This window comes from Lagenorhynchus albirostris, chromosome 8 (genome assembly GCF_949774975.1).
Source record: "Lagenorhynchus albirostris chromosome 8, mLagAlb1.1, whole genome shotgun sequence".
Taxonomy (NCBI): domain Eukaryota; kingdom Metazoa; phylum Chordata; class Mammalia; order Artiodactyla; family Delphinidae; genus Lagenorhynchus; species Lagenorhynchus albirostris.
The window spans coordinates 96,710,356-96,731,708 of NC_083102.1; the positions used below are offsets into that span (position 1 = coordinate 96,710,356).

Consider the following 21,353-nt stretch of genomic DNA (forward strand, 5'->3'; position numbering starts at 1 on the left):
ACAAAAAGCCTACGCACCACAATGAAGAGTGGCCCCCACTCACCACAACTAAAGAAAGCCGGGACGCAGCAAAGAATACCCAAAGCGGCCAAAAATAAAAATAAAATAAATTTTAAAAACAAAATCAAAAAAACTTACTCAAAAAAAATGTTTATCGGGCTTTCCTGGTGGCGCAGTAGTTAAGAATCTGCCTGCCAATGCAGGGACACGGGTTCGAGCCCTGGTCAGGGAAGATCTCACATGCCACGGAGCAACTAAGCCCGTGTGCCACAACTACTGAGCCTGCGCTCTAGAGCCCACGGGCCACAACTACTGAAGCCCATGCACCTAGAGCCCATGCTCTGCAAGAAGAGAAGCCGCCACAATGAGAAGCCCGTGCAGTGCAACGAAGAGTAGCCCCTGCTCGACGCAACTAAAGGAAGCCCATGCACAGCAACGAAGACCCGATGCAGCCAAAAATAAATAAATAAATTAATTTTTTTAAGAAAAGATTTTTCAGGGAAAAATTTAAAAAAAAAAAGAATGTTTATAAAAACCAAAGAGTCTTTGTATAAATTTTGGCAAAGCCGTAGGAAGCAGTATTATATAATCATTAAAATATTTAATATCCTGGGGAAACGGTCACAACATGGTGAGTTTAAATGCAGGTTACTCATGCTGCTAGTAGGAGGGTGAGTGGTACAACCACTTTGGAGAGCACTCGATGGTATTTAGGTGCAATGTTCTGACCCTGTGGCTTAGTTTTCCCTTCTTAGGAGTACTGCAGAGAAACTCAGTGCTTGCTGGAGAAAACCTCCGTAAGAATGTGTACAGTAACAGTGTATTAACCACAAGTTGGAAACAACTAAATGTCCAACAACCGGAGAATGGATAAATGAACTGTGGTATATACTATTCAGTACTTAGATTTCACTAAGCTCTACTACAGGACGTAGAGGTGCATGTTTCAACCTGGATGAACCATGAATATAAATATTGAACAGAAAGCAAGTTGCAAAGGATTTGCACAGCATATAGAGTATGACACCATATGTAAGGTACATAGACTGTATATCTCTATGGTTTAAAAGACATGGAAATACTCTTCCAAAATGTCAGTGCTATGAAAACCCAAGAAAAGCAAGAAGGCTTCAAGATTAAAGGGGACTAGAGAGAGGTGACAACTAATGCAGGGTGATGTGCTGGATTGGATATGGGACTGAGGCAAGAAGGACTGGGTATCGTTAGGACAATTGGTGGAATGTGTCTACTGAGGGTCAGATAACGGTATTCTGTAATATTAAATTGCTTGGGCCGAGAACTGCACTCTGGCTGGTAATGAAATGTCCATGTTTTAGGGAATAGGGACATCTACTACTTACCTGCAAATGGTTTAGGAAAAATGTGTGTGTGTGCGTGCGTGTGTAATGGAAAGAGCATGAATAAGAAAAGGGGCAAAATGGCAACAGTTGGTGAATCTGAGTAAAGACTGTGTGGGAGTTCTCTGTATGCTTTCAACTTTTCCATAAGTCTGAATGATATCAAAATTTTAGTGAACAATAAGCCTAAGAAGATACCATATATTATTTATGGACACATGGAATACATATTGCAACATGTAGAAACTATGTCCTCCACTTTCAGGGCCGTGCTCTCTGTGTGGGGGCCAGCTGTAGCAGAAATGTATAAAAAGTCCTGAAACTGTTAAGATTTGTTCATTTTGGCTTGTGAGTTCATGGGTGATCATTATAGTATTATCATACTTTCTATATGTTTGAAGTAGTCCATAAAAATAAATTTTAGGTATTTGTTTTTATTTTTATTGTTTTGGTTGCATCAGGTCTTAGCTGTGGCATGCGGGATCTTTTGTTGTGGCATGTGGGCTCTTCGTTGTGGCATGTGGGCTCCTCTCTAGTTGTGGCGTGTGGGTTTTCTCTCTCTAGTTGTGGCACGTGGGCTCTGTAGTTTGTGGCACGCAGGCTCTCTCGCTGAGGCGCGCGAGCTCAGTAGTTGTGGCTCGCGGGCTTAGTTGCCCCGCAGCACATGGGATCTTAGTTCTCCGACCAGGGAACGAACCTACATCCCCTGCACTGGAAGGCGGATTCTTTACCACTGGACCACCAGGGAAGTCCCCATGAAAATAAATGTTAAATGCAGGTTATAAAATTACAAATATATGATTAAGTTTTAGTACATCTAAGTGGTGAGGCCTTTAATTTTCTTTTCAAAGAAAAAAATGCTAATGTTAAGTTACCAAAGTACAAAACTACAGAAATGATAGGATCTGAAATTTTATATTTATATTTCATGTGTATGCATGCAAAGAAAATCATCTGGAAAGGAAAACATCAAAATATTTACACTGAACCTGGTAGAATATAGTGACTTTGTTTAATTTTTCATTAAACTGTCTTCCAAACTCTGTTGAACATGTATGAATTTTGTTACCAGAATAGGAAAAAAAAACAATTAAAAAAAAAATAGCCTTTGGGAACTGTCTTAGAGTAGGCCAAGGGCAGCCAAGTGGCCTCCAGCAGGTGACCTTCAGGCTCCACCCTGCCTGCCGTTAGCCCCGCCCTCACCCTCAGACACATACGTTCCTGCTCCTGCCCTGCCCTCTTATCCTGCCCTGCCCTCGGCTCCACCCCCTGTCCTGGTTCCACCCTGCCATTGGCCTGGAGGGTGGGCCTGCTCTGCCCCGCCCCACCTCTGCCCCACCCATGCTCAGCAGCATGCCCAAGCCCCCTGGCCAAGCTGCCTGTCTCTTGCAGATCGGCTTCACCACCGACCCACGCATGGCCCGCTCCTCACCCTACCCCACCGATGTGGCCCGAGTCGTGAATGCCCCCATTTTCCACGTGAATGCGGATGACCCGGAGGCAGTCATGTACGTGTGCAAGGTGGCAGCTGAGTGGAGGAGCACCTTCCACAAGGATGTGGTGGTGGACCTGGTGAGTGACCTTCGCCCGTGTCCTGAAGAGAGGGGTCAGGGCTCCCTAGAGCCAGGGCACCTCAGTGCCCCTCCTGAGGGCTCCTGCATCTTCGGCCTGGGTGACCTGACCTGGGGAAGAAGGTAGTTGGAATCCTGTCCCGAGATAGCCCCAGGTCACTCTCGTTTCATCTCATGTGACAGTCAAAGCAATTCTAGCGAGTGAAGGAGTGAGAGACAGGACCCTAATTCTAGAAGAGGTAAACTGAGGTGTCACATAGGAGAAATGGGGGCAGGTCCTCGTGGGTCCCGGGTCCCAGCCAACATGGTCCGTGATGCTGGCGTCTCCTGGCTGTGTTCAGGTGTGTTACCGACGCAATGGCCACAACGAGATGGACGAGCCCATGTTCACACAGCCGCTCATGTACAAGCAGATCCGCAAGCAGAAGCCCGTGCTGCAGAAGTATGCCGAGGTGCTGGTGTCGCAGGGCGTGGTCAACCAGCCTGAGTATGAGGTGCGTCCCCGGCTCTGGTCCCAGTGGGCCTTTCCAGAGCCAGGGAGGGATAGAGAAGGCCCACCACAGGGCAAATGCTCGCTTTCGCAGAGTAATTAGGATCCAAGTGAGAACACATGAAATATTTACAACTATAGCATTTCGGTGCATAACTTCTTGGAGAGTCCAGGCTACTGAGGCGTTGGGTGAGGGAGGTGGGACCTGAGAGCACTTTGGCACAAGGCAGTGGCCTCCTTGGCTTACAGAGTCCAGTGCACAGGGGTGAGAGGGCGAGAGGCTGATGAGGGATCCAGCTCGTAAAGGGCCTGCTGTGACCTGGTCAGTTCTGGCTGGTTATGAGTGCGAAGGCCCGTGCAGGGTGACGGAGAAATGGAGCAGGGCTGCGTATTCAGGGGCTGTGCTCGGAGCCATGAGAACTCATCCGAAAGAATATGGTGAGAGGGTGGGCGGGGACAGGGCTCCAACTTAGAGCAGAATCTGCAGCCAGCAACTGTGGAGAAGCAGCTACGGGAATGAAAACAATAAAACGGAAGCTTCCCACAGACCTCAGGGGTGATGCGTGTTGGGAGGAGAAGGCCTGGAGGCCAGTGGAGTCTGAGGGACTCTGCACTCAGGAAGTGCAGGCGCGCACTGGCCGTGTGGCTGGCGTGCCCTGTGCAGAGCGGCCCTGACGGCTGTGTCGGGCCCGACCCTCCAGGAGGAGATCTCCAAGTATGACAAGATCTGTGAGGAGGCCTTCACCAGGTCCAAGGACGAGAAGATCTTGCACATCAAGCACTGGCTGGACTCCCCCTGGCCTGGTGAGTGAGGAACGCCACCAGTGAGCCCCCTCCCCGCTCCACAACACCCTGTGGGCCCTGGACTCGGACCCCTGACTTCGGCTCTCGGTCCTGGCCACCGCTGCACAGCATCTCGCGTGTCCACGGCTCCTTGAGGAGTGGCACCTGTGCGTCAGCTTGCCGCTTCTCTGCTAGGCTTCTTCACCCTGGACGGGCAGCCCAGGAGCATGACCTGCCCCTCCACGGGCCTGACGGAGGATATTCTTACGCACATTGGGAACGTGGCCAGCTCCGTGCCTGTGGAGAACTTCACCATTCACGGAGGTAAGGGCGCCACCTGGACCTTTGGAAGTGTTGGGCCGAGTCCAGTGCCAAATGTGTCCCAGCATGAGACCAGTCCTCGCCCACCTTAGGTCCCTGCTTCGTTCAAGGCCGGGGTGGCTGGATGAGGGAAGCCCTCGCCTCACCTCACCCCTGCCCTGGCGAGGTCCTCAGCCGGCGGAGCAGTGGAGGAAGGGATGGGATGTCACGGCCGCTCTGGCCTGGTCTCCACTCAGCTCCCTTCCCCACTCTCCCGGTGAGTCAGGACTCCCAAAAGCTGGGGCCAAAGGAAGCTCAGCTCTTGTCCCGAGAGGGGGTGCCGGGCGGCTGGTGAGCACCCTGTCTCTGCAGGGCTGAGCCGCATCCTGAAGACCCGTGGGGAGCTGGTGAAGAACAGGACGGTGGACTGGGCTCTGGCGGAGTACATGGCTTTCGGCTCCCTCCTGAAGGAGGGCATCCACATCCGGCTGAGCGGCCAGGACGTGGAGCGGGGCACTTTTAGGTAATGGTCCCGGTGCTCTTGTGGGCCCTTCAAAGCATGGGAGATGGAAAGGAAGGGCTCTGGAGTTCCTCTCCCAGAAGAAAATCCCTGCCAGGAGAAAATCGTTAGATCCCATTGCTCAGACCCAGAAGCACCCTTTCCCTGCTCTGATTAGACGCTTTTGTTAAGAACGGGGCTTTGTGCTCTCCCGGCGGTGCACGGGGCTGGCTTCTGCCGCTAATCTGTGCTGTTCTCCCTCAGCCATCGCCACCACGTGCTGCACGACCAGAATGTGGACAAGAGAACCTGCATCCCCATGAACCACCTCTGGCCCAACCAGGCCCCCTACACCGTGTGCAACAGCTCGCTGTCCGAGTACGGGGTCCTGGGTGAGCACCCCAGCCTGCGAGGCCCTCCTCCCTGCCGCCTCCCCGCTGCTTCCCCTGCCACCCCTTGCCCCTCCTCCCCTCCGCCCCACTCTCCCCTCCTCCCTGCAGCCCCCTTCCCGCCCACCAGCTGACTCCTGTCCGGTCTTCTCCCTCCCTCCTGCCCTGCAGGCTTTGAGCTGGGTTTTGCCATGGCCAGTCCTAACGCCCTGGTCCTCTGGGAGGCCCAGTTTGGTGACTTCCACAACACGGCCCAGTGCATCATCGACCAGTTCATCTGCCCGGGACAAGCCAAGTGGGTGCGGCAGAACGGCATCGTGCTGCTGCTGCCCCACGGCATGGAGGGCATGGTGAGGCCCCCGCCCCTTCCCGGCAGACCTAGAACGTGGGAAGGGCCTGCCTAGGACCCTGACCCCGAAATTGGCACCATACAGGCTCTGCTGGTGTTCCCCACCTCCCTTGGAAGGCAAGAGGCAGGTCCTGCTCCGTTACTGATGAGAAGTGGCAGTGCGGACGGGGACCTCCCAGGCTCCGGTGTTCCCTGTTCTCTTCCCTCCTCCTCCGCCAGGCCCTGTGGGGGTCTTGCTTAAGAACCGGGTTTGGAAACCAGGAGGAACCAGGAGTGCTGGGCCCTGTCCTGATGTGGAAACGCCCCCTCCACGCTCCATGTGCAGGAGGAGAAGGAATTAAACTGCCAGCAGTAAAGAGACAGTTTGGTGTTTTTCAGACCAAAATGAGCAAGTTGGTTAAGGAAGAGATGTACTGAATGCAACGGTCAGCATGGGGGAAGCTCCTGATCTGTAACTTGTGTGTCTGGTTCCAGGGTCCGGAACATTCCTCCGCCAGGCCGGAGCGGTTCCTGCAGATGTGCAATGACGACCCAGACGTCCTGCCGGTGAGTGGCACACCTGGGCGTCTGTGGGCAACTCTGAAGGCACGACTGCTCTGTGCCTCTCGGGAGTCGCAGGTGGGCCCCGAGCCTGCTGGTCTCCACAAAGTGAGAGGCCTTCTTAGAGCACAGAAGACAGTGCCGGGCTGCCTCCTGTCATCCCTGCTGCTGTAGAAAGCAGAGGCGCTGAAAGCTACAGCAGAAGCTTCTAGGAGTGATACTGCCTGTATTTTGATTCAGGCAAACAGTTTAGAGGAAAGAACTCTGGGGTGATTCTAGTGAAATTTTAAGAGCTAAAAGGAAATTTGGGGGGTTCTGTTTCTAAGGAACATCAGAATTGGTTTTAGGTAGAACCTGTATCTGTCCCAGACCAGGCAGTAGTTTTCAGAGAAATAGGGATTACATGGGACTGAGAATCCCATTCAGAGCGTGGGGCTGGCTGGCTGAGCTCTCGTCAGTGCCCCCTGTGTGTGCATCTCTGGAGGAGCTGTGGCACCCTAAGGCTGCGGCCATGAGGCCCTCTGCCTTGATGCCCCCTGCGACGGGGTGCTCAGTGCCGCCTGGCCTCTGGCCCTTTCCCTCCTTGCTCCAGGACCTTAAGGAAGCCAACTTCGACATAAATAAGCTGTACGATTGCAACTGGGTTGTCGTCAACTGCTCCACCCCTGGCAACTTCTTCCACGTGCTGCGTCGCCAGATTCTCCTTCCCTTCCGGAAGCCGGTCAGTTGGGGGTGTCCCAGCTCAGAGAGGCCTGGCCTGAGAACTCCAGGGCCCCAGCCCAATGGGAGGATGGACTTGTGGGCGGGTGGTCGTAGATGGTGCGTTGAGCTTGGAGGAGAGCTGAGCCCCCAGGAAGCAGTCTCCTTGGTGAGGTGTGGAAGGGTGAGTAGGAGTGTGAGTGAAGGGTCCAAGGGGAGAATGCCCCCTGCTGCTGCCGGCCACAGTGCAGGGCCAGGCAGGCCCATGGGACAGGACAGCCCTGGCCACAGGCAAGGACGTCAGGAAAGGCTCAGGGGTCTTCCCCGGGTATAGGGTAGGGGGCACCCAGGGCTCCGAGCAGGCTGGGACAGACCCTGGAGGAGTGGATGCCCAGTGTCTCAGGGCGGAGGAGAGGGGACAAGGGGAAACCGCATCGTTCTGTTTTCCTTCTCTTCACCTCTACCCTGCGGATCCCGCTGACCTGACCGTAGAGCTGGGAGGGCAGCATTAGATGCCTGTTCTGAAGGCGAGGCCTGGGCAGCCCCTTGCTGTCGGCCCTCCTTCTGGAATCCTTAGAACCTGAGCCTGTGCTGCTGTGTTTCAGTTAATCATCTTCACCCCCAAGTCCCTGCTGCGGCACCCTGAGGCCAGATCCAGCTTTGACGAGATGCTTCCAGGTAGGCTTGAGGGGGGTGAGCATTTGGAGTGGGTCTTCACTGCTACTCTGTGGGGGGCTTATCCTTGTCAGTCTCACTCTGGTCCTTGCCACAGTTTTTGGTTGTTGGGTAAAGACCACTGAACACGACAGCCTGGATGTCAGAGCTCATGTGCAAATTGGTCAAACAGCATGTCTCGCGTCCCACTGGGGTCTGTGACCCCTGCCTGGGTGCACCCCCGCAGGACTCTTTCAGAGGCAGTGAAGTGAGTCTGAGGTTAGAGTTCACGCTGCTGCCTGGGCACCGCTCCTGGGGGGCTGATGGCAGCTCACCGCCAGGAAAAGAGGAGAAGCACCGGTGGGTAGGGGCTGCCACGTAACATGGCAGCTCAGTGGTGTGAGGTGAGGCCCACAGCACTGAGATTTCCCCCCGGACAGCAGACATCAGGTGGCTGACAGCACACAGTGGCCCCACACAACCCCGGACTTACAGGGCCAGGGGAGCCCACTTGCTCCCAGCCATGGAGCCCCCTTTAATCTTCGGTCAAGGTAAACCCCTTCTTTGGTTTTTTTCCCATTTTTTTTTATTATGGTGAAATATACATAATATAAAATTTACCATCTTAGCCATTTTTAAGTGTACAGTTCAGTGGCATTAATAAACACATTCACGTCATTGTGCAACCATCAACCCCGTCCATCCCCAGAACTTTTTTCATCTTCCCAAACTGAAACTCTGCACCCATTGAAGAACTCCCCCATCACCACCCCTCCCCCAGCCCCTGGCACCCACCGTTCTGCTTTCTGTCTCTGTGGGTTTGGCTGCTCTAGGAGCTGCATGTGAGTGGGCTCATACAGTATGTGTCTTTATGTGACGGGCTTATTTCACTCAGCACAGTGTTCTCAAGTTTCATCCATGTTGTAGCAGGTGTCAGAATTTCCTTCGTTTCTAAGGCTGAATAATGTTCTGTTGTATTTTTATACCACTTTTTGCTTATCTATTCATCTGTCAGTGGACACTTGGGTTACCTCCACATTTTAGCCATTGGGGATAATGGCTAAAATCATTAGCCATTATGGCTAAAATTATTAGTACACCTATGAACATGGGTGTACAAATCTCTCTTCAAGACCCTGCTTTCAATTCCTTTGGGTATATACCAAGAAGCAGATTGCTGGGTCATATGGTAATTCTTCAGGCATACCATACCGTTTTCCATACTGGTTCACAGCAATACACGAGGATTCCAGTTTCTCTACATTCTTGCCAACACTACTGTTTTCTGTTTTTGTTTTCTTCGTTTTTGTTTTTGTTTCATAATAGCCATCCTTGTGACCATGCAGTAGTATCTCATCGCAGTTTTGATTTTTGTTAACCTAATGATCAGTGATGTTGAGCGTCTTTTCATGTGCTTATTGGCCATCTGTATGTTATCTTTGGAAAAATGTTTAATCAAGTCCTTGTCCATTTTTTAATTGGGTTGTTTGTTTTGTTGTTGGGTTGTAAGATTTCTCTCTGTTTACTGGATACTGCTGCCTTATCAGATATGTGACTTGCAACTATTTTCTTCCATCTGTGTGTAGTCTTTTTTTTCCCAGGCCTGTTTGTGTGTTTGTTTGTTTGTTTATTTGCTGCACCACACGGCATGTGGAATCCTGGTTCCCCAACCAGGGATCAAACCCGTGCCCCTTGCATTGGGAGTGTGGAGTCTTAACCACTGGACCACCAGGGAAGTCCCTGTGTGTTGTCCTTGGATGCACAAAATTTTTAAATTTTCATGAAGTCCACTTTTTCTCTTCTTTTTGTTGTTGTCTGTGCCTTTGGAGTCACATCTAAGAAATCACTGCCAAATTCAATGTCATGAAGCTTTTTTTTTTTAATAAATTTATTTATTTTTGGCTGCCTTGGGTCTTCGTTGCTGCGCGCAGGCTTTCTCTAGTTGCAGTGAGCGGGAGCTACTCTTCATTGTGGTGCGCGGGCTTCTCATTGTGGTGGCTTCTCTTGTTGTGGAGCACAGGCTCTAGGTACATGGGCTTCAGTAGTTGTGGCGCGTGGGCTTAATAGTTGTAGCGCACGAGCTCTAGAGCGCAGGCTCAGTAGTTGTGGCACATGGGCTTAGTTGGTCCGCTGCATGTGGGATCTTCCGGACCAGGGATCGAACCCCTGTCACCTGCATTGGCAGGCGGATTCTTAACCGCTGTGCCACCAGGGAAGTCCCAATGTCATGAAGCTTTTGCCGCATGTTTTCTAGTTCTGTAAAACATGCCGTTGGTAATTTGATAGGGATTGCATTGAATCTGTAGATTGCTTTGGGTAGTATGGACATTTTCACAATATTGATTCTTCCAATTCAAGAACATGGTATATCTCTCCATCTTTTTGTGTACTCTTTGATTTCTTTCATCAGTGTCTTATAGGTTTCTGAGTACAGGTCTTTTGCCTCCTTAGGTAGGTTTATTCCTAGGTATTTTATTCTTTTTGTTGCAATGGTGAATGGGATTGTTTCCTTAATGTCTCTTTCTGATCTTTCATTGTTAGTGTATAGGAATGCAAGAGATATCTGTGCATTAATTTTGTATCCTGCAACTTTACCAAATTCATTGATTAACTCTAGTAGTTTTCTGGTGGCATCTTTAGGATTCTCTATGTATAGTATCATATCATCTGCAAACAGTGACAATTTTACTTCTTCGTTTCCAATTTGTATTCCTTTTATTTCTCTTTTTTCTCTGATTGCCGTGGCTAGGACTTCCAAAACCATGTTGAATAGTAGTGGCGAGAGTGGGCAACCTTGTCTTCTTCCTGATCTTAGAGGAAATGCTTTCAGTTTTTCACCATTGAGAATGATGTTAGCTGTGGGTTTGTCGTATATGGTCTTTATTATGTTGAGGTAGGTTCCCTCTATGCCCACTTTCTGGAGAGTTTTTATCATAAGTGGGTGTTGAATTTTGTCAAAAGCTTTTTTCTGCATCTATTGAGATGATCATATGGTTTTTATTCTTCAATTTGTTAATATGGTGTATCACATTGATTGATTTGCGTATATTGAAGAATCCTTGCATCCCTGGGATAAATCCCACTTGATCATGGTATATGATCCTTTTAATGTGTTGGTGGATTCTGTTTGCTAGTATTTTGTTGAGGATTTTTGCATCTATATTCATCAGTGATATTGGTCTGAAATTTTCTTTTTTTGTAGTATATTTGTCTCGTTTTGGTATCAGGGTGATGGTGGCCTCACAGAATGAGTTTGGGAGTGTTACTCTAAGTGTTTGATAGAATTCACCTGTGAAGCCATCTGGTCCTGGACTTTTGTTTGTTGGAAGATTTTCAATCAAGGTTTCAATTTCATTACTTGTGATTGGTCTGTTCATATTTTCTGTTTCTTCCTGGTTCAGTCTTGGAAGGTTATACCTTTCTAAGATTTGTCCATTTCTTCCAGGTTGTCCATTTTATTGGCATAGAGTTGCTTGCAGTAGTCTATTATGATGCTTTGTAGTTCTGTGGTGTCCGTTGTAAATTCTCCTTTTTCATTTCTAATTTTATTGATTTGAGTCCTCCCCCTCTTTTTCTTGATGCGTCTGGCTAATGGTTTATCAATTTTGTTTATCTTCTCAAAGAACCAGCTTTTAGTTATATTGATCTTTGCTATTGTTTTCTTTGTTTCTATTTCATTTATTTCTGCTCTGATCTTTATGATTTCTTTCCTTCTAATAACTTTGGGTTTTGTTTGTTCTTCTTTCTCTAGTTCCTTTAGGTGTAAGGTTAGATTGTTTATTTGAGGTTTTTCTTGTTTCTTGAGGAGGCTTGTATAGCTATAAACGTTCCTCTCAGAACTGCTTTTGCTGCCTCCCATAGGTTTTGGATCGTCATGTTTTCATTGTAATTTGTCTCTAGGTATTTTTTGGTTTCCTCTTTGATTTCTTCAGTGATCTCTTGGTTATTTAATAATGTATTGTTTAGCCTCCATGTGTTTGTGTTTTTTACGTTTTTTTCCCTGTAATTGATTTCTTACCTCATAGCATTGTGGCTGGAAAAGATGCTTGATATGATTTCAGTTTTCCTAAATTTACTGAGGCTTGATTTGTGACCCAAGATGTGATCTGTCCTGGAGAATGTTCCATGTGCACTTGAGAAGAAAGTGTAATCTGCTGTTTTTGGATGGAATGTCCTATAAATATCAATTAAGTCTATCTGGTCTACTGTGTCATTTAAAGCTTGTGTTTCCTTATTAATTTTCTGTGTGGATGATCTTTCCATTGGCGTAAGTGAGGTGTTAAAGTCCCCCACTATTATTGTGTTACTATCTATTTCCTCTTTTATAGCTGTTAGCAGTTGCCTTATGTATTGAGGTGCTCCTATGTTGGGTGCATATATATTTATAATTGTTGTATCTTCTTCTTGGATTGATCATTATGTAGTGTCCTTCCTTGTCTCTTGTAACATTCTTTATTTTAAAGTCTATTTTATCTGATATGAGTATTGCTACTTTGGCTTTCTTTGATTTACCTTTGCATGGAATATCTTTTTCCATCCCCTCACTTTCAGTCTGTATGTGTCCCTAGGTCTGAAGTGGGTCTCTTTTACACAGCATATGTCTAAAAGCCTGTGTCTTTTGGTTGGAGTATTTAATCCATTCATGTGTAAGGTAATTATCGATATGTATGTTCCTATTACCATTTTCTTGTTATGGGTTTATTTTTGTAGGTCCTTTTCTTGTCCTGTGTTTCCCACTTAGAGAAGTTCCTTTAGCATTTGTTGTAGAGCTGGTTTGTTGGTGCTGAATTCTCACAGCTTTTGCTTGTCTGTAAAGCTTTTGATTTCTCCATCGAATCTGAATGAGATCCTTGCCAGGTAGAGTAATCTTGGTTGTAAGTTCTTCCCCTTCATCACTTTAAATATATCATACCACTCCCTTCTGGCTTGTAGAGTGTCTGCTGAGAAATCAGCTGTTAACCTTATGGGAGTTCCCTTGTATGTTTTTTTTCGTTTTCCCTTGTTGCTTTCAATAATTTTTCTTTGTCTTTAATTTTTGTCAGTTTGATTACTCTGTGTCTCAACGTGTTTCTCCTTGGGTTTATCCTGCCTGGGCCTCTCTGTGCTTCTTGGACTTGGGTGGCTATTTCCGTTCCCATGTTAGGGAAGTTTTTGACTATAATTTCTTCAAATATTTTCTCGGGTCCTTTCTCTCTCTCTTCTCCTTCTGGGACCCCTATAATGCGAATGTTGTGTTTAGTGATGTCCCAGAGGTCTCTTAGGCTGTCTTCATTTCTTTTCATTCTTTTTTCTTTATTCTGTTCCACGGCAGTGAATTCCACCATTCTGTCTTCCAGGTCACTTATCCGTTCTTCTGCCTCAGTTATTCTGCTATTGATTCCTTCTAGTGTATTTTTCATTTCAGTTATTGTATTGTTCATCTCTTTTTGTTTGTTCTTTAATTCTTCTAGGTCTTTGTTCTTTAATTCTTCTAGGTCTTTGTTAAACAGTTCTTGTATCTTCTCAATCTTTGCCTCCATTCTTTTTCGAGGTCCTGGATCATCTTCACTATCATTATTCTGAATTCTTTTTCTGCAAGGTTGCCTATCTCCAGTTCATTTATTTGTTTTTCTTGGATTTTATCTTGTTCCTTCATCTGGTACAAAGTCCTCTGCCTTTTCATTTTGTCTGTCTTTCTGTGAATGTGGTTTTCCTTCCACAGGCTGCAGGATTGTAGTTCTTCTTGCTTCTGCTGTCTGCCCTCTGGTGGATGAGGCTACTTAAGAGGCTTGTGCAAGTTTCCTGATGGGAGGGACTGGTGGTGGGTAGAGCTGGGTGTTGCTCTGGTGGGCAGAACTCAGTGAAACTTTAATCCGCTTGTCTGCTGATGGGTGGGGCTGGGTTCCCTCCCTGTTGGTTGTTTGGCCTGAGGTGACCCAGCACTGGAGCCTACTGGCCCTTTGGTGGGGCTAATGGCGCCAAGGAGTACTTCCCAGAACTTCTTCTGCCAGTTTTTTTGTCCCCACGGTGAGCCACAGCCACACCCTGCCTCTGCAGGAGACCCTCCAACAGTAGCAGGTAGGTCTGGTTCAGTCTCCTAGGGGTCACTGCTCCTTCCCCTGGGTCCTGATGCACACACTACTTTGCGTGTGCCCTCCAAGAGTGGAGTCTCTGTTTCCCCCAGTCCTGTCGAAGTCCTGCAGTCAAATCCCACTAGCCTTCAAAGTCTGATTCTCTAGGAATTCCTCCTCCCGTTGCCGGACCCCCAGGTTGGGAAGCCTGATATGGGTCTCAGAACCTTCACTCCAGTGAATGGACTTCTGTGGTATAATTGTTCTCCAGTTTGTGAGTCACCTACGCAGCGGTTGTGGGATTTGATTTTATTGTGATTGCGCCCCTCCTGCCATCTCTTTGCGGCTTCTCCTTTGTCCTTGGATATGGGCTATCTTTTTTGGTGACTTCCAGTGTCTTCCTGTCGATGATTGTTCAGCAGTTAGTTGTGATTCTGGTGCTCTCACAAGAGGGAGTGAGTGCACTACCTTCTACTCTTCCATCTTGAACCAATCTCCGCATGTTTTCTTCTAAGTTTTATAATTTCAGTCTTGTGTTTAGTCTTTAATCCATTTTGAGTTATTGTGTCTGTATGGTGTAAGGGTACAGCTTCCTTTGCATGTGGATATCCAGTTTTCCCAGCACCATTTGTTGAAGAGACTCTCCTTTCCCCATTGAATAGTCTTGGTTCCCTTGTCAAAATCATTTGACCATATACGTGAAGGTTCATTTCTGGTCCCTCTGTTGTCTTCCATTGGTCTATATATGTCTTTATGCCAGTACCACTTTGATCTTGTAGCTTTGTAGTAAGTTTTGAAATCAGGAAGCATGAGTCCTCCAGCTTTGTTTTTCTTTTTTCAAGATAGTTTTGGCTATTCAGGGTCCTTTGGGATTCCATGAATTTTAAGGTGGACTTTTCTATTTCTGAAAAAATGTCATTGGGATTTTTTTTTTAAGACGTATTATTTATTTAGGCTGTGTTGGGTCTTTGTTGCTGCACACGGGCTTTCTCTAATTGCGGCGAGCGGGGGCTACTCTTCGTCGTGCTGAGCAGGCTTCTCATTGCGGTGGCTTCTCTTGTTGCGGAGCACGGGCTCTAAGAGCATGGGCTTCCGCAGTTGCAGCACGCGGGCTCAGTAGTTGTGGCTCACGGGCTTAGTTGCTCCACAGCATGTGGGATCTTCCCAGACCAGGGCTCGAACCCACGTCCCCTGCATTGGCAGGCGGATTCTTAACCACTGCACCACCAGGGAAGTCCCTGTCATTGGGATTTTGATAAGGATTGCGTTGAATCTGTAGATTGCTTTGATAATATTAACATCATGGCAACATTAAGTCTCCCGATCCATGAACATGGAGGACTTCCCATTTATTGGTATCTTCTTTAATTTCTCTCAGTAATGTTCTATAGTTTTCAGTGTACAAGTCTTTCATTTTCTTGGTTAAGTTTATTCCTAAGTAATTTTATTTATTTGATGCTGTTTTGAACAGGATTTTTTTTTCTTAACTTTTGGATTGTTCATAGAAGTACAACTGAATTCTGAGTGTTGATTTTCTATCCTGTAACTTTGCTGAATTCATTTATTAGTTCTAACAGGGTTTTTTTGTATGTGGAATCTTTAGGGTTTTCTACATGTAAAACAAACAGATAATTTTATTTGTTCCTTTCCAATTTAGATACTTCTTAGTTCTTCCCCCCCCCCCAATTGCTCTGGCTAGAAATTCCAGTGTTACGCTGAATACAAGTGGTGAGAACGATCATCCTTGCCTTGTTTGTGTCTTAGGAAAATGCTTTCAGTCTTTCACCATTGAGTATGATGTTCGCGGTGGGTCTCTCATATCTGGCCTTTCTCACGTGAAGGTAGTTTCCTTCTAATCCTAGCATTTGCGTGTGTACGTGAATGTGAGCATGTTGTGTGTTGCTTATGTGTCATTAAGGGAACCCCTCATTTTGAATGCAGCTTCCTGAAGTCGGCCTTGTTCGCAGGGGAATGGTCCCGGCCGTGAGCATCTGAGTATTTGCTCTAGTTTCCAGTGTGGCAAGTTTTAGTATTTGTAAACTTATGAGGAGTCTGAGCAGAGTGGTCATGGGATGGTCTTCTAGACCTAGTTGTCCCTGAAGTCTGAGGTAGGTCGTTCTGAAGAATGAACTGATGTCCCTTGCTCCTCAAGGCTGGCCTTGCCTACTGTGCCGGTTAGGCTCTCTCAGCGTGGATTAATGCAAGGGCATCACAGGCTGGCGAGTGGGGGAGAGCCCTAACCCTCAGAAACTAAATGTTCTGGTGTCAGTTGTGGCACAGCCCCACCTCGTGGAGGGAGGGCCCTGGACACCCTCAGCCAAGTCCTGAGCAGAGCCCCAGCTGTGGGGATTCTCTTGTAGGTACCCACTTCCAGCGGGTGATCCCAGAAGATGGCCCTGCAGCCCAAAACCCAGAAAACGTCAAGAGACTTCTCTTCTGTACCGGCAAAGTGTACTATGATCTTACCCGAGAGCGCAAAGCACGGGATATGGCAGAGCAAGTGGCCATCACGAGGATCGAGCAGGTGAGGGCAGGTTGGTGCCCAGGCCGGTCCTGGCGTTCCTCCTCTGGGTGTCTGGACCCCAGAGCTTTCCCAGAGTTTCCAGAACATCCTTCAGGGGTCACTGAGCTCCTCACCTGGGACACCAGCCCCTCTAGGACACCAGCCTCGCCCAGTACTCTGAGCACCTTCTCCTGACAGGAGCTCCTCTCTCTCTCCCCAGCTGTCGCCCTTCCCCTTCGACCTCCTGCTGCAGGAGGTGCAGAAGTACCCCAGCGCCGAGCTGGCCTGGTGCCAGGAGGAGCACAAGAACCAAGGCTACTACGACTACGTGAAGCCCAGGCTGCGGACCACCATCAACCGCGCCAAGCCTGTGTGGTAAGGTCGCGGGCAGTCGGCTGGGGCCCGGGGAGGGCAAGGGGGCCCGGGCCCCTCGGGGGCCTTCGCCATCACCGCGCACTGTCGCTCCCCTCAGGTACGCCGGCCGGGACCCAGCAGCGGCTCCAGCCACCGGCAACAAGAAGACCCACCTCACGGAGCTGCAGCGCCTCCTGGACACGGCCTTCGACCTGGACGCCTTCAAGAAGTTCTCGTAGATGCTGCCTGGGCTCCGCCTCACGACCGCCCCTTGCTTCTCCACTACAGAATAGTGCTCCGCGCTGCCCCCGCCTCTGCCCGTCCCTGCACCACACACACCCCCTCCTCGCTCACTTAGGAATTAAGCCGCTCCCCCACGTGCTCGGCTGCCCCCAGGCCAGGTGCTCCCCAGGCTCTGTGACTTCTGTCCAGCTGAGCAGCCTTCATGGAGGCAGTGGAGAGCGGGGGGAGGAGAGGCAGCCCCCGCAGGAGTCCTGGGAGGGTCACATCTGCCCTCACCCCCGGATCACCCCCAGGGCCCGCCTCATGTGGCACACCCTTGTGCTGGCGGTCCCTGTCACCCAGCAGGGTGGCTTCCTCTCCTCAGGCTGAGCCCAGACCCCTCAGAGGAGCCACCACGGTCAGAGGCTCTGTGGGGTGGGAGGGCTCTGTCAGGACCCTCGCCGCGCAGTGAGCAGAGGGCACTGCCGCGGGCTCGCTGGTGGGAGACGGCCCAAGACTGACCTGCACAGAGAGGGCGGGTCTGCTCTCCTCAGCGTCCACTTCCTCCCCTCGAGAGGGTCTCGGGCCGTGCACAGGGGCCGTGCACACTCCACCCGCCTGGAGCTGGGTGGCACCTGGGCCCGTGGGGCGTGCGTGGCGGGAAGCGCCACTCGGGGCTCTCGGGCGCAGGCGCAGGCTGCTCATCTGGGTCCTGCCCTCCCTTAACCTCCAGTTCCACCTCCTTTCCTCCTTCCTTCTACACGATGGAGACTCCGAAGCAACCTTCTCTCTGCTGTGCCAAAGCTGGTCCGAAGGGGAGAGGAGGGCCAGGAGTGAGGGGCAGCACTAGGCCGGGGGCCAGCTCCCCTGACCTGTCACAGGGACAGATCTGATTTATTTATTTTGGTTAAAAAAAAAAAATAACGAAAACAACTTTGCATTGCATTTGGCTTGACCCATAAACTAAGTTATCCTTGGGCCTGTGTGGTGTCATTCTTTCTGCTCCGCCCTGCCTGGGAAGCAGCCCCTCCTCGCTGCAGGGCCTGCGTGCCTGCGGGGCAGCACAGGGGTGGCGGCGCCGCCTCCTCCCTCCGGCCTGGCCTCGCCGTCATCGTTGCAGACTGTGTTGGACACACCCTGGTTTCTGAGTGTCCCCTGCTCCCAGGTCCCCCAACACTCCACCTAAACTAGTACTCTGCAGTCTGTGCTTCAGCCAGCGTGGGTGGTGGGCTCGCCCTGGGACATTGCTAGCAGTCTCCAGGAGCCCAAGCAGCTCATTGGGCCTCTGGAGGGGAGCCGGCCATGCCAGCTGAGCCCTTATGAGGCCGTGTCCCCTCTTGACAAGAGCCCCACTGCCTTCAGCCCACAGGACGCCAGCCTTGGTTTTCTGGGGGTTGGAGAGGTCCCGGCACTGAAAAAGAGCTCAGGAAAAGGCCTGGGTGTGGACATGGGGGTACCCTCCAGCAGTGGGGCCCCCTGCCGTTCACCACATCCTTTGGGCCACACCCGGGTCCCTTGTCCTTGAAGGCTTTTCAGAATGTCTTCATTTTGTCCTGTGGCTTGCCCAAGAGTCTTCCGGGCCTGGCATGCCTTGGGCAGGTAGCAGCAGGGGAAAAGCTGTCACCTGCCCCTGTGCTCCTGTGTGTGCTCCAAAACCAGCACCCTGTCCCCGTGTCTGATGCGGTCAGCCAGGCAGATTAGAGCTAAAAGGCAAAAAAGGAGTCAGGAGCCCCTTTCCCTGGAGAGAATTCTGGCGCTCTAAGGGGGCAGCTGTCCCCATCCTGCACTCTGTGTGGTGAGTTAGGGTTCCGCTCTTACCCCGAGGCAGAGCACATCGGGGTGAGACACGAGATGGAAGTTCGCCCTCACCTCTTGCTGCTTCTAATCTGGTCGGTGGGTACAGGGGAGCCAAGAGCCCAAGGGGGTCTGGGCACTTCCTGGTGGGGTACCTGAGGGAGTCCAGGGCTCCCAAGAGCCACTGGCCCATCTGCAGGAGCCGAGGCAAGGGACAGGGCGAGGGACTTGGGTCTCTCCCACTCCCACAGCTCTGCGTGGGTCTGCAGATGAGGGGCAATCAGGCCACACTGGGCCACCCGCCAGACAAACGCTTCTCTGGTCAGCTGTGTTCTGCTACGGTTCTCAGTCGCCCCTTTCCTAAAACGAAAAGAGCAATGGTGAGAAGGAAGAAGCCTCATAGTCTAGGACAGCAGCCTATATGCTTAGACTTCCAGAGGACCCGGACCAGTGTGTGAGAGCATGCATGTGTGGGTGTGTCAGTGTGTGCACGTGCATGTGTGTGTGTGTGTGCGCACGAGAGTGCCTGGGCCACTTGACGTGGATTCCTGGCCTTTCTGGATATTAAAGGTCCATCTGGGCTTCCCTGGTGGCGCGGTGGTTGAGAGTCCACCTGCCGATGCAGGGGACACGGGTTCGTGCCCCAGTCCAGGAAGATCCCACATGCCGTGGAGCGGCTGGGCCCGTGAGCCATGGCCGCTGAGCCTGCGCGTGCGGAGCCTGTGCTCCGCAAGGGGAGAGGCCACATCAGAGGCCCGCGTACCGCAAAAAAAAAAAAAAAAGGCCCATCTGACAGCTGCACCTGTGAAAGTGTAGGAAGAGGGTCAGCCTGCCACGTCCCTGTTCCCGGGAGCGGCCCCCAGGACAGGTGGGCCTGGGGGGTGCTGGGGGGAGAGGAGGGGCTCGGGGTGAGGCACAGGTGGGGCTGAGGCCTTACCCATAGTTCACCCTTGATGTGTCAGGTGTCCACCCACTGGGGTGATTTTACCTCCATTGGAAGTGGAGTTGGAATCAGTGTCAAACCTATTTCTGCCCTCAATTAGGTGGGGCTGCCCAGTAGGGTAGTATTCACCTGGGACCGGACTACAAAGCTAACCACACCTCAGATTTCCCCCAGCTCTTGGCCCCTGGGAGTCCCAGCTGCCACACCCAGCTGAAAGGAATGGGGTCCAGGTCCCCTCCAGCAGGGCTGCTCTGCCCCTCCCCGCGCGGCCTCACCCCCAGGACTTAACCCTTGCACTGTAGTCTACCCTCCCCCACGCCCTCGCCTCCCCCAGGGCCTCACTCCCACCAGGGCAGACCCCTTCCCCGCAGCCCCATCACCTCCCCCCAGGACCTCAACTCCCTCCTGACCCTTTATTTAATTGATATATTTGACATATAACATATTAGTTTCAAGTGTACAACATAACGATTGGAAACCAACAAGGACCTACTGTATAGCACAGGGAACTCTACTCAACATTCTGTGATAACCTATATGAGAAAAGAATCTGAAAAAGAATGAGTATATGTATGTGTATAACTGAATCTCTTTGCTGTTCACCTGAAACTAACACAGCATTGTAAATCAACTATAATCCAATAAAATTGACGGCATGATGATTCGATATTTGTATATATTGTGAAATGGTCACTACAATAAGTCTAGTTCACGTATGTCAACACGTTTCCATTTTTTTTTCTTGTGATGAGAACATTTAAGAGTTTGCCCTTAAACAGTTCTCAGTAATAATGATCTTAAGGGAAAAAAAGATCAAACTGTTATCAGGCAAGAGAAGTAACAATAGCAAAGATAACAAATCACCTGTTATCCAGACTCCCAGTTCTGCTTCTTTGGTAAAGACTGGCCTGAAGCACTTTCTTGAGCCATTTTGCAGAATTTAAGCCCCCCTCAGGTGCTCAACCACGAGATCAACAGGAACCTAAGGTTAATGATGATGTTGACGTCTTCTGACCCTCGTGACTTCAATCAAGTAAAGCTTGGACTCTCTCCAATACCCAAGCCGCTACATGAACATGCATGTACTCTTAGCTTAAAACTTCCCCAGGTTTGCTCTTCGGGGAGAAACTGTGTACGGTCAGGCCACTCAAGGTGGCTGTTCTCTTGCTCTCTGTCCATCCCCTGCTCGACCAGTGCCTGCTTCACCTACATGCCGCTCACAGGACTGACCTTCCCACTTGCTCCAAACCCCAGCTAATGATTCTTCTTATCAAAGGGGCGGTGAGGGGCGTGCCCCTCGGCTGGTTTCCCTGGTAACCGATGAGCCAATCTGACTCATCAATTCCCCCTATAACTGGCAACCTCCCCCGCCCCCCCCCCCCAGAGCGTCGACTTCCGCCAAGTCCAGCACGACCAGCGGGGAGTCGCTCCAGGACCTTGCTCTAGAACTGTAAGCTCCCCCATCCATTAAACCATTGATGTCTCTGTGGCTGACTCTGGGCTCTTTCTCAGGTCTGGAAGCTGAACAGGTACAGGCCTCGTAGGCCTGTGGGATGTAGCCCCACATATATATTCCTTGAGGAGGAACTAGGACTCTGTTTTTTATCACTGAACTATTGTTTCTTTTTTTTTTTTTTTGCGGTACGCGGGCCTCTCACTGTTGTGACCTCTCCCGTTGCGGAGCACAGGCTCCAGACACGCAGGCTCAGCGGCCATGGCTCACGGGTCCAGCCGCTCCGCGGCATGTAGGATCTTCCCGGACCGGGGCACGAACCCGTGTCCCCTGCATCGGCAGGCGGACTCTCAACCACTGCGCCACCAGGGAAGCCCTGAACTATTGTTTCTTGATTGCTTC

The 21,353-nt window shown here is 50.3% G+C and overlaps 1 protein-coding gene across 5 annotated transcripts in view; it reads left to right on the top strand.

Annotated features, from left to right (window-relative positions):
* Positions 1–17,738, top strand: part of OGDH (oxoglutarate dehydrogenase) — a 76,969-nt gene extending 59,231 nt beyond the window's left edge. For all 5 annotated transcript variants that reach the window (XM_060157438.1, XM_060157439.1, XM_060157441.1 and 2 more), the window contains 13 exons: positions 2,751–2,930; positions 3,271–3,423; positions 4,121–4,223; positions 4,398–4,526; positions 4,875–5,025; positions 5,266–5,393; positions 5,562–5,740; positions 6,214–6,285; positions 6,872–7,000; positions 7,584–7,656; positions 16,043–16,206; positions 16,406–16,560; positions 16,658–17,738. In XM_060157438.1, coding sequence (XP_060013421.1) covers positions 2,751–2,930; positions 3,271–3,423; positions 4,121–4,223; positions 4,398–4,526; positions 4,875–5,025; positions 5,266–5,393; positions 5,562–5,740; positions 6,214–6,285; positions 6,872–7,000; positions 7,584–7,656; positions 16,043–16,206; positions 16,406–16,560; positions 16,658–16,778 — 1,737 coding nt within the window. In that variant the 3' untranslated portion in view covers positions 16,779–17,738. The remainder of the gene's footprint in view (positions 1–2,750; positions 2,931–3,270; positions 3,424–4,120; positions 4,224–4,397; positions 4,527–4,874; positions 5,026–5,265; positions 5,394–5,561; positions 5,741–6,213; positions 6,286–6,871; positions 7,001–7,583; positions 7,657–16,042; positions 16,207–16,405; positions 16,561–16,657) is intronic.
* The last annotated feature ends 3,615 nt before the right edge of the window (positions 17,739–21,353 follow it).